Source organism: Calliopsis andreniformis, chromosome 3 (genome assembly GCF_051401765.1).
Source record: "Calliopsis andreniformis isolate RMS-2024a chromosome 3, iyCalAndr_principal, whole genome shotgun sequence".
NCBI lineage: Eukaryota > Metazoa > Arthropoda > Insecta > Hymenoptera > Andrenidae > Calliopsis > Calliopsis andreniformis.
The window spans coordinates 29,360,710-29,376,244 of record NC_135064.1 but is presented as its reverse complement, the minus strand read 5'-3'; the positions used below and the strand labels follow the sequence as shown (position 1 = coordinate 29,376,244).

General features: G+C 40.5%; 1 protein-coding gene and 1 long non-coding RNA gene across 4 annotated transcripts in view; both read left to right on the top strand.

Moving 5' to 3' along the window:
• Trc (Serine/threonine-protein kinase tricornered) overlaps positions 1–15,535 on the top strand; it is a 45,206-nt gene that overhangs the window by 4,023 nt on the left and 25,648 nt on the right. Inside the window, exon 1 of one of the 3 annotated variants that reach the window (XM_076374627.1) lies at positions 8,737–9,763. The exons of the other annotated variants lie outside the window; for them this stretch is intronic. Within the exon in view, the coding sequence (XP_076230742.1) occupies positions 9,412–9,763 (352 nt within the window). The 5' untranslated portion in view covers positions 8,737–9,411. Of the gene's footprint in view, positions 1–8,736; positions 9,764–15,535 lie in introns of those variants that run through there. 3 annotated transcript variants of the gene reach the window in all.
• On the top strand, positions 7,815–8,187 carry LOC143176954 (uncharacterized). Its single transcript, XR_013001513.1, has 2 exons — positions 7,815–7,971; positions 8,050–8,187. It is a non-coding gene; the product is annotated as an uncharacterized LOC143176954 (long non-coding RNA).

The following is a 15,535-nucleotide window of genomic DNA, read 5'->3' as shown; positions in this document are numbered from 1 at the left end:
TTCTCCAAAGCGTTTCCAAAACGTGGTTAGGCTGTTCAAAATAGCTCTTTATCATTTAATCTAAATATATGTTGAAATTTGGAAGACCGAAGAATTGTTAATAACTTAAATACGCGGTCAAATGCGTTTAACGTAAATGTTTCAATCCTTGCGTTTCGATTCAGCCATTTTTTTTTTGCGACAATTTATTTACAAATTACTGGGGTAATGATGTAGTAAGTGGGTACGAAAACGAATATGTGAACGTTTCGAATAGTTCCCTTCCGGATTCGCGATTGACGTTGATCGCTGTTCGCGTTAACCTTGCGCATTCTCGCGTTTTAACTTGGAACGTAGTTGAAAAGTAAAATGTGCGCTCGTTAATCCGTTTAATTATGTCGGCACGGAAGCACTACGAAAACTTCCGATGCGACAGAGCTGTGTGCTGCCACTTCTCACCCAACGATCACCGTTGCCAACTTAACGATCCCTATCCTTTCCGTGCTCCGCTGCGCTTATATCAGAGAATGTTACCGCTTTTCCCTCGATAATACTCGCGTTTTTTCAAATTTCCCTTACCATTCAGAAGTGAATATAGTCCAATTACTTTTACTCTGCTAAGCATTACAAAGTTTTACGTTTTATGAGAAACGTGCAAGTGTATGTTCGTTTTCGAAAAATCGATCATGTTTTAACGTTTGAATGTATGAAATTCGACGTACACATCTGTAACATCCGGCAAAAAAGGCGTGTACTTAGAAACCGTTGAACGCCAACAGGTTTGGAATAAGTTTAGTATCCTTTGTATCTTGGATCTTGCTTAGGCGTCTACGCAAAAGAAAATCGCATTTTCGTTCAAATCTTTAACGTGTGTCATGGCGCAGAGTGAGTCACCGTCAATGGGACTATTTTTACATTAATAATGTAAGTGCTTATGAAATCGTATTTCAAACATTCTCATTTTTCTGTTGCCCATTAACGTTAGAGGCACGTTTAAAAGTAATTCTTAGAATTGATTTAAGCTTCAAAATTGAAATTTGTGAAAGGATTTGGTAGTTGTTTGCAGTTGTAAATATCTTTTGCGTTGGTTCGAGGTTTTATCCTTCATCGACATGCACAGTCGAGCGCGATGGCATTGCAAATGGGATGGTACTTCGCAGTCAGAGATAACTCGCCGTAAACTACTACGAATAGACAGCGGTGTGGCCTAATTGTGGAAGAAAACTTGACGCCAGACTAAAATTATCTTAAACTTCTGCTAGTTAACGTAGTAATGTTGCGCGTTGCAATAGAATACAGATTCAGTTAGCACGTTGTCGAAGTATGTTGAGTAACGATATTGCAATCAACATTCATTTTCTTAGCCTCACGAAAATGGATGAAATTTCAAAAATGATTATGGTTTTCAATGCGTACATTACAAAACATACATCCTATACTAAGTAAACGTTTTCTTCTGCTTAGTATTTTCTCAGAAGAGAAGATAAACAAGTAAATTAATCTTATCGCTGCTTGCCCAGCCGCACAGACGTGACTAACAGAACGATCGTTGCCAGACCCCTAGATTTTTTCAACGAATCAATTGAAAATTACTTGGTCTACCGCGTGATCATTTTCGTAATCGTTTATCGATCGAAGTACTCGTTATAATGTCAGCGTGATTGCTCGTCAGTGGAAGTAAGATGCGCGGAATTTAAAGACATGTCGCGAAACTTTTCCAAAAGAAGATAGTCATTTCAAATTTTCTAATATTATCTATTTCGTTTATTTCTTTTGGCAAAACCTACTCTTTCGCGTTTTGCTCTTAACTGTTCCATAAAACTTGAAGAAAAAAGAAACAAACTAGGTGTGTGTCTACTTTCGAGAATAAGAGAGGCTCCGATGGCTGTTCACCTATTTGGTTATTCTTTCGCTTTTTCCACAATGACATACGGTACTTCTTTCTTCCGTATCAAGGAACAACGGTGTCTTCATAATGGCGTTTCTGAAGTGGCACTGTCGCTAACGATACATCTATCTCAGATATCCTCGCTTGCAGAAGAAAAACTTGTAATACCTTCTCTTTAGCTGCTTCGATTGTTTGAGTAGAAAATCGTGCAAATTTATAAGTTACATCTGCACGCTGCACTCAGAAGTTCATATCACTTCTAAAAGGAGTAACGATCCTGTTGCGCATACCGAATTGAACCCATTCGCTCTGGGACAGGCCCTTGTAATAAGCGCTCGATAACTGACGAGCCCTTATCACCACTTAACTGCTTCGGTTACCACGCGTCTCGTTTATTTTGATGCTCATTCGAAGAGTAAGCATATTTTCTATTTTCGTCATGCGTATGTAGATAGGTACGTTTCATTTACCTATACATGTCGATCGTGACACTGACAGTTTAAACAAGTTCCATTTAACCACAGATTTATTGTTACATTATAGTCGAGTAAAACGTGTTTCCTCGGTTTTTCTCAGTTTCCCTGTTTTCCATTTTTTCCACGACGTGCGGGATGTTTCGCGATATATCTAGCTCTTGAAGGAACGGAAGGAAGGAAGTAATCGCAAGGAAAAATTCTACCAGATGCTGCACCATGCGCAATTTCTTGCATAACAACGATTGTCTCCGCAACTTTTGTGGCAGAAATGGAAAGCGTACAGTTTCCTGGAAATCTTTCACGCGGAAACGACTTTCTTCGTGAACAGTTTCCGCCCTTAGAAATAAATTGATCTTCCGCCGAAAGTATTCCCATGATATTCTGTTTAGAATAATCTTGTCAGCATCTGATTGTACGCAGCTAATTGCCCGCAGAAATGCTATTAGCTTCTAATTCGTTGTCAGTGGTTGGAAATAATATTGTTGTTGAAAGCACGTATTGTCGGCTCAATTATTTCGACGAACTTTCTACGATCGTGGAGATAGATAGCTAACGAAGTGTGGCAAACGCAATAGGTACAGTCACTCGGATCGGATTTGTCAACAGTGTATGTATGTACTTCGATTTAAAACGAAAAGGAGAAGGGTCACGTGAGACTCGATCGAATGCACTGGAGATTATTATCCGTTGGTAACGTAGGTACCTTTCGAAGTCGATCAACGAAGCATTTTCTCCGAAATCGTAGCACGTTTCAGGAAAATCGTTGAAACGCGTTCAACGTTGCATGGCATTGTTGCACCTATCGCCATTGTTTGTTACGCACGTCCCGACTGTGTATAACGTTATTAGAGTGGAAATCCTGCTTGGATGTATTTACACGGTCACTCTACCGGTTCGTTCTCTTCCTCCACAAAAATGATCCACTACTCGGTGCAAATCATCGAGCATCCTACAATCTTCTCTAATTATAGCAGTTTGTCAGATACGGGAAATCATTAAATCGTATGCAATTGATTAATTGACTTTGATGTTTATTCAGTAACCGTACATATTCCAAAAAATCGAATTCTAATATTTAGAGCATCCTGTGTTCATTAAGAGAGGGACTCTAATTATTCTTTTGCGGATAGCTTCTTTGAGGACCTAAAATTTGTAGCTTTTTAAGCAATAAGTATATACCTTTAGTTGCAAATTGTTTTCGGAACAATATATATGTATGTATGTAATACGATCCTGGATACATTCAGCTGATTAAACGGAGTACAACAGTGTTGAGTGGATCAGTGAATATAAGTAACGCATTTGCGCTGTTGATATTTAAATGAATCCTGTAGGGAAAGTACTATGCTAATTTCTTATACTGTAGATTATTCGATATATTCCTGGTTGGTAAGCTAACAGTTCCGCAACATTTTCACCTGGTATGCGACACGTAGCGGAGCACTGCAGTATTTCAGTTAGGGTCAGACTGCGTTTTGAACCGTTGCCAGCAAAGCATTCCTCTCTGTCATCCTGATTTTTCGTCTTCGTCCCCCGAGCCTCCTGTAACCTCGTCTTCGTATTCGTTCCACCTATAGGTATTCTAGGTCAAGTGTGTATTTTAATGATCACCGATGTTGACGAAGATTTTTTCGAGTCGTGCGAGGAGCCAGAAAGATCGAACGGAAGCCGCGTGGTTGAGAGCTGTTCTCTTGCAATCTTCACATCGTTCTTCCTTCAACAATTTTTTTTATCAATCTGAGTGCCAACGTGTCCTACTTCAATCTTGCGGTATTTGCTATCGTATCCTGCCAAATGAAAAACCCTTCACGAGTAACCTCGATGAATGCGGTTCTTTTTATCAAAAGCATTTCGTTAAGTTCTTCGACAGTTTGCGAAAGAATTTCCTTTGGAATTGCCTTCAATTAAAACTTCACTTTTTTCGACGAATATTTGTACTCACTCATGCAGAATGCTGCACATCCATTTCCTTGTGATAATTGAAGCTATGAGCAGGTCTTATTTTGCTATATCTTAACAGATTACTTTCCTGCGTGTGAAAACTAAAGAAAGTATTGCACTATCGACTAATCGATTTTATTGTTGCCAGAGTCCTCTCATCTTCGTCGTGTGGGATTAAAAGCAAAATATGTGGGTTTGATGCTAAGCAGATGTAACTAGATGAGATTTATAGAAAAAGGCAATAAGGTAAAAACGTGACATACGTAATACAGACAGGATATGTACCTGTTGACTGACTGACTGACTAGTGTTCAATTTAATTTTCACTTTATCCTAGTCCCCCCTCAACATATGTTGAAAATGGGTCTTCTAATGGATTTAGAATTATTATTACTGTGGGTTCTTAACAGAGACTTAGACGAGTAGAAACTTCCGTTTCTGAAGAATTTGCACACGGAGGGCACTGTCCCTAATGCGTTGCATAACAGACGCCCGTTACGGAATCCTCGGTGGCGCCTCTATTTTTACCACGGAGAGTACGGTGCTAGTGTTCAACCGTTTTACGATTAATTACTGGAATCTCTTTGCTAGTCGTGGCTCCTGAACGATGACGCCGATCAACGATCCGGACTCTAGACATCTAGATTCCGCCGTCTCTTTAAGCAAACATGTCTAATAACGAACACTTATCGTCGCTCTCGAGACCTCTTGTTGGAGAACCGGGAAACGTAATTTCATTTAACAACTGTACGATCACCAACAGTAGTGTCTTTGTTGCAAGCCATACCTACCTCTTCTTTCACAGTTTATTCGAAAGTACACGTTTTAATAGTACTTAGGTAGCGATTCGATTGCCGGCAATTAGCAATTTTCTACAAAGTTCTACGTACCCCATGAAATATTGTCATGATGAATGCATCTGAATGATGAAAAAACATAACAGATAACAAATATTTTCGGTCTCCCGACCGACGATACATACAAGTTCCTCTGATAACTCTGATCTCGATCTTTTTCCAAGGTAGCTCATCTTTCAATGCTGCTACTGTTTCATAAAGCAACATTTAACAGTCACGTTTCTAAACATTTATATTAAACGATTGATATGTAAATGTATAATTTGAGACGAATAGTAACAATGTGGCATATAAAACCAGTTGCTTACGTGAGCATTATTGTTCATGTATTAAATATCAGACAAGATTGTCTCGCCAAGTTTGTGCCGAGTTTTTTGAAATAATATTGTAACTCAAATTTCCACATAATAAATAAATTTGAAAGAAATAAGTGAAATCTGTAAGTAGTTCTTTTACAACAACTTTTACAAGTAAAAATTGGACGAATATAAGAAGAAGGTGCGGAAAGAGGCGTGAAGTCTCACTGAACTCGATCGGACACGCTTTCTGTTTTTACTTCGTCTTTAGAGCGGCCGGTTACGCTCCTCGCTCGAATAATAAATACAACGACTTTCCATTTCCAACATAAACGATGTTTCGTCGATTGTTGAAAGAAATCTCAGGTGGAGTTTGCGAAATTTTTGAAAACAAGTAATTATATTTTTCATTATACAATGAAAGATATTCTTTGTTGGGAAGAAGTAAACTTGAAAGTTTTCAACCTATTTCTTATTTAAGAGAATAGTTAGCGAAGAACTAGCACAATGCTCTGATCTCTACTAGTTCAAACCAAAATGTACCTATTTTTTAACACCCAAAGTTTTCCTTCTCTTTTAAATGTTGCATCATTTTAATCTTTGTGCTAGAGAGTTTGTGAGTCACTTTGCCTCGTGTTATCACGCTCACTGCCGTATATTTTACGACATTTTTTCCTTATAAGTTCAGGTTTACTCCGATTTTAAAGAATTTCAATTCCGTACTTCTCAAGTTCGTGTACGAACAGAATAAAGTTATCTTTGCAATTCTATCTGATGCATTTTTTGTGTTCGTTCACCAAGGTTTTATTATGCCAAGGTTCCACAATGTCTTTGTGAGATCGAAAAGGCCAGGTGCGTAAGAATCGAGCGGAAACGCGTTGGAGCATCGTACGAACAGACGACGCGGATAAATAAATAAATAAATAAATAGGTACATGCTTACCCTTGTGTCAGGGTAAGAGTAGTTGAGGGTGGTCGTGGGTCGTCACGTTATTTGCTACTCGTACAAGTCGCGTTTTTATCATTCAGACGGTGTGTCAGCTGAGGTGGATGCGAAACGCTTGGCTACTCTCTTTCGCTCACCTTTTTTCACTTCCGCCTATCTACGTTCATCCACTTGAAATCGCGTCTCCACGGTATGTCTACACACCATGTACGTTATCACAAAGTAGAAACGCGTCAGCATAAAAAAAGTACATAAGGTATGACGAACTTAAGAAACCTTGCAACGAGTGTATACGAAACGTTAGCAATTAATTGAGGATGATATAGTTTTGGAATAAGATACGGTTGCGTAGGTCCTGCTGTAATCGTAAGCCAAAGTCAATTGTAACAACTTTATCTATCATGACCACAATAAAGCATCAGATAGGTTTTGTGTAAGCAAAACAAACGATAATACCAAATATCACTTATTTATAGTTAACAATACCCTCGCGCTACTGGATGTGTCCACTACATAAAAGCTTCCACTGAAACATCAAAAATCCATTACTTAAAACGCTTACTTTAAACCTTCAGAATTGATTAGCACCGTAAATGCATTATTTTGCAATGTCAACTTCTCCTTGAGTAAGGATTCACTTTGTTTGCAGTTGAGCTCCACTTACTACGACAATCTATTAACATTTATAATACTCGTATGTACGTACAGCTCCCTAAGTTTGAAAGCTACTTGTTCCGGTTCCACAAAAATCGAAAAGAGGTAACATTTACTACGTAATCTCGTTTCACATCAGAATCATCTGTTTCGGGGTTCGAGTACCAGTTTCCCGATACCTCGTGTACACATAAAAGATTTCAAACTCCGCCCAAGAGTGAGGAAGACGGAAAGAGAAGATAAAGAAACGATTACGAAGTAGCGAGTGCGAGAGGGAGTTGACCGAACGAAGGAAAAGTAGCGGTACGGTGGGGGGGAGGGGTTGGCAATACGGCAACGTTAAGAGTATACAGGCAGTGTGGCAACGCGGGCGTCGGTGACGGCAAAGGTGTATACGCGTGCACGGATACACGGAACGCGCGCGCGAACTAAACAGGAGAGAAAGAGGGAGGCCTAGAGGAGAACGAAGAAGGAAAACTACCGGTAGAGCGTGGAGAGCGGCAGAGGAGAAGCAAGTTGGCAGAGACAGCAGCGTCGAGAGAAGCGGTCGGTGGCAGTTGGAGTTTGTCGTTGGATCGAGGAACGCGCGCGGTTGCGATCGCGATCCATCGCTGACGTTCTCCTTATCGCTTCCCACTTTAGCCGTTCCTCTCAGCTTCGTTTCGATTCCGTTTCGATTCCGTTTCGATTCCGTTTCGATTCCGTTTCAGTCGATCGTGAGTGGAATCGTGCAATGGAAAAGTTCCTTCCCGACGCTTCTCAACATGGGTTAAACGAATGGTTTTTCCAACGGTAAACCGACCATGTTTCGCGCGAAATTCTCAGCAAGTTGTGTTTCTCATTGTCAGTGAAAATATCAGTGCGCGTGCGGTGAGAATTCCCTTCGTCGAAATCGAATCACTCGCTAGCCGGGAGATTCTGTTAGAGGTCGTCGGTAAGAAGTCGCAAAAACTGTGTGTGGAAGTTGTCGCGAAAGATAAGTAAGAATAAGGTATGATATGCTCGGCTGTAGCGTTGTCGGAGCCGAATGAACCGTGCACGTCGACGTCGACGTCGAAGACGAGGACGGCGAGGATAGTCGTTGACGACGACAGCGCGACGAAGCGCGGATAATGCGGCAACTACGTGACCGACCGAGCAACCATCAGCGACACAAGAACGAGAGAAGATCAACCTCGACCTCGAAACGGGCTGCCGACGGTCTAGTCCCGAAACGTTTGTGCAATCGGAGGATACGAGATACCGAGAGAAGAAGCTACTTCGGTTGTTGTTCGCTCTTCGCGTCACTCTCGGTGAGAAAGTTTGGATAATTCTCGTCGTCCGTGAGGATCTAGACAGAAATTTCCGCAGTGGTCCACGAGAAACCGTTAATCGAGCCTGGATCGAATCGAGCCAAGTAGGACAAAGTGCAATAATCCTACTGAAGGAAGTACCTAAGCTGTCGGTGTTTCTTCGCGTGACGTGGAAGGGCAACGATAATTGGAAAATCGTTGAATCACGAGCCGATTCGAGCTTTCGCCAATCGTAGCTTTCGAGCATGCTGTGAAACTCTTCTCGAAACCTGGATGACCATTCCATGGTAGCGTAGTATTATGTAGGAAGCCTGCAACCAGAACGAAGTACCTTGTAACGTACCAAATAAATCGATTAGATCGTCTGTCTTTCTTTCTCTGTAAGAATAAGGCGAGGGAGGAATATAGCAAAGGAGGAAAGCGAGGGAGCGATCTCGATCCAGTCAGGGTGATATTTTTCCCTCCATACCGTGCCCATAAGGAACGATAAGTAGAAACTCGGAGAAAATCGTGGCTCGAGTCTGATCGAAATCGTCTTACGAAACACGTACGAGTAGGTGATCGGCTTGTGCGCTGTCTTGGAATCGATCGCTTGACAACGTGACGCGGCTGGAATACGGAAAAAGCGAGTAAGTGGTCGCAGTCTGCGCAACAAGTTAAGGGAAGCACGTGACTGTTAGCTACTAAAGCAAACATCCGAGCAGCATAGATAACGCTGGAAGCGTCGACCGCGAAACTCTGGCCGAGCGCGAGCGTTCTCTTTCTCGCGGACTCCAACAGAAACTCGCTGGCCGAGTTCGAAGGAAGCATCCGCGGTTGTAATCGGTGCTGATTACTAATTACGGAAGTCGAAGGGAAAAGGAGAGGCGCAGAGACAAAGGGAGCAGTACGGAAAGAGTTGTGCACGAGGTGTAATTTGGAGGAGTAATTTCGAGGAGTAATTTCGTGATCGCGCGTCCGGTTCGTGGGCTCACGCCGCGTAGCGCCTACATAGCCTCGTGCATAGACGCGATGTAGCAGGAGCTGGTCAAGTTCCGTGTAACCAGAACGATCCTACTTTACGAGAGGGAGCAAACCTTTGAATGACTTTCCCATTTTGTGGGTTCGTTTTCGACTCGTCCGACGAGAGGACGAGACAAATGCCTGTCGCTTCGGAAGACTGGGTGCCGCACCCGGCCAAAATAACCAGTTCTATCACTACCGTCAAGGGTGCCACTATCCAAAGCACCACCACAGCTTGGATGTCGCCTTATAGCAGAGCATCGCCGTCTGAACGTCCACCCTCTAACAATAACAACAACCATAACAACAACAACAACAATAATAATAATGGCGTTGTCATACTCGAAGGATGCAGACCACCTGCAGCCACAACGGCCAGGAGATTTCTCAAGTGGTTTAGTAGACTTGGTCAACCTCCTATGGGGAAGTCAGGTAATTCTTTACGGCTTGCTCAAGTTTTATTCCTCATTATTATTATCCTTCAGTATACACCGAAATGAAACATCTTTAGGTATTACTTCGTGTTATTCAACCGATCGCTGTTAGGATGAGAATACGAACTGTTGTAAAATTGCTCGTGCACCAACTATATTTCTACCTTTCTTCTAGTCTTGACAAACTGAATTAGCTAATAAACGAAAATTTTCTTTTAACTAGATAGCATAGTAAGTATAGCCAGTATAGCCACGCTTGCGTGCGAGAGAGATTGAATAGAACAGGCTTGACGTTCCTGTGAAATATTTCAGTTGCGCGAATATAATCTCGTCGTATTATAGTTGGCTGTACGGTACTGTTAGTCATCGCAGGTGTTCCGTACATATGGCAGTGGCCATTAATAAAAAGATCGTGCTTACGAGGTGAACACACGCTCGCTGCGGTAATAGATAATTGAATAGGAGCTGTACGCGTGCAATTAATACCGAAGTATATGTATGTATGACTGTTAACGGTGGTTTCTTGCGATTTCTAACTCTTTCCGCGTTTAAAATACGACTTGAAGTTTTATACGTGACACGTTTCTATATGTAATACTACACCTATTATTATTATTGTCATAACCATATCGTCCTCGTTATATAATTTCAAATTTATATATCAGAAAGTATATCTAACAGGGATTTGTACACTGCGTAAAGAACAGAGTCCAATGGCAAGATTGCTATTGAAGCCAATCTACGATTAAACTTAACGTTATATTTCCTCTATTTAACCACATCCTGTTTTTATGAAATACCTCCTTACTGGCGCGAAACAAAGAGCAAAATTGTAAACTCGTAAACTCTCTTTGCGAAGCTTTCGTCACGAAAAAGATTTGGTTCTCTTCAGATATTTTTCTTTCGATTAAACAACAACAGAGGTTGAAAGAGTTGCTCTTTTTTTTGTTTCCACGCGTAAAATCGCGTAAAATCGCGTAAAATCGCGTAAAATCGCGTAAAATCGCGTAAAATCGCGTAAAATCTCAGTGGCGATCAGTGCCAAGTTCCTGGTATTTAACGATGCATCAAGTATTTGGTGCAATGTATTTGGGCTACCGTGACGAACGCAGAATCGTATTAACGGGTTTTCCATTGTACGATCCTTCAACAGGCTACTACTTATTCACTTATTCAATGGACTTTTCTCTTCTGTAGTTACAAACGGAAGTAGTATCGCACAGACTCATTGACTTTCAAAATTCCGTTCCCTCGCATGCGTAAGCTCGTGTCGATTGGCGTTTGCATCATGTTTATCTCGTATACGCGGCCCTCTTTTTTCTTAGGCGACCTCAAGAATTTAAACTTCCTGTCGATTTCGAACGACTGCTGCCCGTGAACCGATTAAAATATATATTAAGATTAAATAGGCACCAGTTATAAGCTGGTCTCGTGACAAACGTGACAGTAGGTAATTATATATTCTAAATATTGCTTTTGTCATACGGATCTCTCGACTACTGAATAAAGATTCGTTTCGCGAAATCACATATTAGCAGAATTAGCGTTGTACAAAAGGCAGGATGTACACATTTCATATTCATACATTCTGTTTCAAGCGTAAAGAATTCATTAATTAAATTTTATCGACAAACCGTAAAATCAGAATAGCACGCTATACGAATGTTTGGACGAACATAAAATCTGCTAGCATGTATGTATTTTTTCTGGCAATGTTGTACGACTTCGTACAGCAGATACAATTCGAACTTTGCACTAGAATTTGGTCTGGATAATTGGAAGCGGTTCATTTCATTTCGCATTACTTTTCATCGGTAACTGTACCAATGGGTGATCATTTTCGAGCACAATTTCAGAAATACAGTTTAGTATTAGGCTGTAAAAGTTTCACATTCGTTACTTTTTATTTGTGTGAATGTTTCGATAGACGCCAAGAGTTATCGCAAAATATTTTTCGATATTTCGCGAATTACGTGTATTAGCGTTCGGACGTTTAGGAAGATAACGCTAGATCATTACTCATTGCTCCCCAATGTACTATTATGATCGGTTAGCAAGTTCGTTGCCACTAAGTACATTTACACCAGTCAGGTAGTTCTGACGGCAGTCAACGATAAAATGTTAATCGTATGATGCGAATCACAGCTGATCGTGAGAGTAGAAAACGTAATTCTAATGCTCAGCTAATATACCAACGCGAAATCTAAGGTTATTACACGATGAAGTTTTCTTTTTACAAATTCGTATGAAAAAGTTTTTATCTATAAATTAGGTTTAGGATAAATGTATTAAATAAAACTAAAGTCTACGGACTAAAGTTGTAGCTTGAGTTTTGTGAAATGATTTTTAAGGTACGTCTGTGGTAAAGATGCACCTATCAAATTATCGATAAGTTATCGATATTTTATTAATACAGAAAATAATTCAAATAATCATCTTCCATTTCACAATTTTATAACCATAAATTCGAGATGACATTCATTACGTTCTGTTTCGGAGAAGCGAGTAGTATGAATAACACAGACGAAATTATACAGTTAAATAATAGGGTGCCGATAGCGTGAGAGAGATAGAAACAACCCACATGGGAATTGACAACTCACCGTGGCGGTATTACAGCCAACACTGTTACGAAATTCGTTTCGAAAAGTTCGTCGTATCGTTCGTAGGTCGCAGAAACGTCAATTAGATGGTATCGTGTTTTTTTTCGTATGAGAATTTAGGACACGAAATTCCAAAAAACTGTCGCGAACGCACAACTTAAATGGAATTATTTCATTAGAGTTATAGAGTTTCTCTCTTACGGTTAATTACCGCATTTTGCTACCACAAAAATGTTTTCGCCAACCGAATGTGTGTCGAATGTTATTCAAAATAACGTGTATTCTCCGTTAACAAAAGGAGATTATTGTTGAGATTGGAACTCGCCGGCAACCGTAACGCGACACGATAACTAGGCCGGAAAGAGGACGAACCGTAAACTTGATAAATAAACATTAGAGTCGGTGCGCAAACCAGGTCGCGCGATCGCTGCTGGCAACGGCATGCCGCAGAATTCGTAATAACCGTTTTACTCCTTTCCGTTCTCCCTTTTGCCGTCTCTGCGATTTTTTCTTTTTTTTTCTCGTCATGCGATACTTAACGATATTGAATTTTCAAATGTGCTCGCAACCAGTCTTCGATGTTTGACCAAGAAAACATCGAAGAATGCCAGGTAACAGACGCTGATTCCTCTTCCTTCTTTCGTGATCATATATTTCGCGGTATCCGTTAGTTGGATACGCGGGAAAAGTTTGAATCGGGAGCATCATATGTACTACTAGCAGCCACAGCACGCTCACCGTCAATGTCCTACCATTATTCGAGTTTCTAATTAGTCTAATGAGCGAAAAAAAACAACTTACGTAAGGTTGCCATTTATAACCGTCAATGTCTCGATTGTTCTATCCTACTTGTTTGCCACTTACGCATGAGTTTTATTTCTATGTATCTTGATCAGATCGAACGATTTATTGCGATACAATTAATCGACGATCATTATTGATCCACGCGCTACTGATCGTAAATAACTTAGTAAATAGTCTACTGATTTGCACCGATAAATCTTTTCCACACACAGTCGAATGTTACTTCTACATTTGTACGCATTTGAAAGGAATCTTGTCTAATTTGAATTTTTCTACATTTATTCTATGGTTTAAATTTCAACCAATCATTATGGTTGTACTACAAACGATAGAATTTCCTTAAAATATGAAGTGTCGTGAACAAAGCATTTTCGTGTCGGCGCATCCGAGAGTCAATCGAATAGAATAAGATTATATAGTGAAAAAAGCACGGCAAAATCCTTTAAAAGGAAGGTTGTCGTATTTATATATGTATCTCGGCAGCGTAGAATCAACTGGTTCGACGCGCGGAAACTTTGCAATAGACATCGCGCAGTCGCGCGGGTTGTGTAATTCTTTGTTGGTGACGCGTGGGCGAGGCTATATAGGATGATTCTGAGAACTAGGACCGAATGTAATTCTCTCCTAAGTAGAAGTGGAAAAATCAATAGATCAACTATTACGCTTAATTGATTTTGCTAATTTTTTACCTTAATTCCTGTATTGGTTCCAGGTAAGAATATCTATATGGCTCAAACATGACATGAATTTAAGTAAACAGATTCCTTCGTAGCGTTTTTAAAACAACAAAAAAAGGTTTACTGAAGAGAACAGCGTTTCTTTGTCTATTTTCCAAGAGAGCATTGTCGTGTTATCTGCTATCAGATGCAAAGTCATTGACTCGTAATCTCCCAAGGCGCGGTACATACAGGTGCTGTAAAAAAGAATAGAAATAGCGTCTTTCACTTGCTTTAAACTGTCTCTCTGAGGGAGTTCAACTAGGTATTCACAGTGTGTCGTTTCTCATTGACAGTACGGTCAACTATGCTTTAAATTCAATTATATAAAAATAATAGAATTATTGGCGTATAAAAATTATGATCATATTGATAATCGGATAAGTGACGAAGAGGGAAAAAAAATGAATGAACAAAGCGTGAGTGTGATATAGTCTTTAAATAAACGTAACATGTTTTAACAGCAAAAGTTCAATCCAAGGTCCAATAGATTTGTGAACGATTGATCAATACCATCGATAGTTGTACAGAGAACTACTGCACGATCAATTAGAATGAATGTTTTCGATTGAGAAGAACGACGCGAAACATGTTCATTCCTATCGTTTTACTCCGACTGATATTATAATCAGTCTTTGATCTTTGCGCATATTTATCACAATTGACACATATCGATTGCTAGTAATTAACTAATTATCAAACATAGATATTTCTTTTCTGCTCGATAACGTCTCAGTTCACAAAAACAAAGAAGTAACTGAAACTTCTAGACGCTAGAACGAATTATCATTTTTAAGGAATATAGTCACGCACAGAATCGCTTTCGGAGTCGGTATCTTTCAAAATGGAGAAAAACGTGAGAAGCATCTTTCAAATTTTGTCGCGTTAAGAAAGCGAAAGTAAAATTGTTTTTCAAGTCACGCGCGCATAACGGCGCGGCGCGGCGCGGCGTTTCGAAATTCGCAGCAAGAACGTCGATCGTAAAACTGAATATCATAGAGGAGATTAACGAATTGAACGATCTCGGGAGCACGAGTTTTACGTCAACCGTAAAGGTTATCGTCCGCGTGAAATTAAAATAATACGGTATAACGCGGCCTATCGAAAGGATTCCAGATATGCTTCGTATTGTCGAACTAGAACCGTTGGAAATGTGTTACATACCTATTTGAATGTTTAATATATGGATAGCCGACTTATTAGGTTTCGTAAGGTGTGTAGTAGGGTATTTTCCTCACCACGAGCGGATTACATTGTTCTTTTTCGGTGGGAATTGGGAGAAAGAAAACGTGATCTCGAGAGGCAACGTCGGGTCAAGGATTACTTGCGAACGGACCAGTACATATTTACAAACTGCGTCGCGGCGACTCGCCTGGTTGTCTCCATCGGCGATATAGTACGTGTATAAACGCTGAGTTGCGAACAAAGCGACCATTGTCGCGGTACGCGTGCACGCGCGATGCAACTCGCGCGAAATTACACCGCGTACATGCCGCCTCCTTCTCGTCCTTATGATCGAGGTGTGGAGTGTGGACGCTGCGCGTATCTATCCGCGACGAGAAAGCGGATACCGTGTCTCGCCTTGTCTCCCGAGATAATACATTTCCTCGACTAGCTCCCATCTCTCTCGGATTTCTGTACGCCACT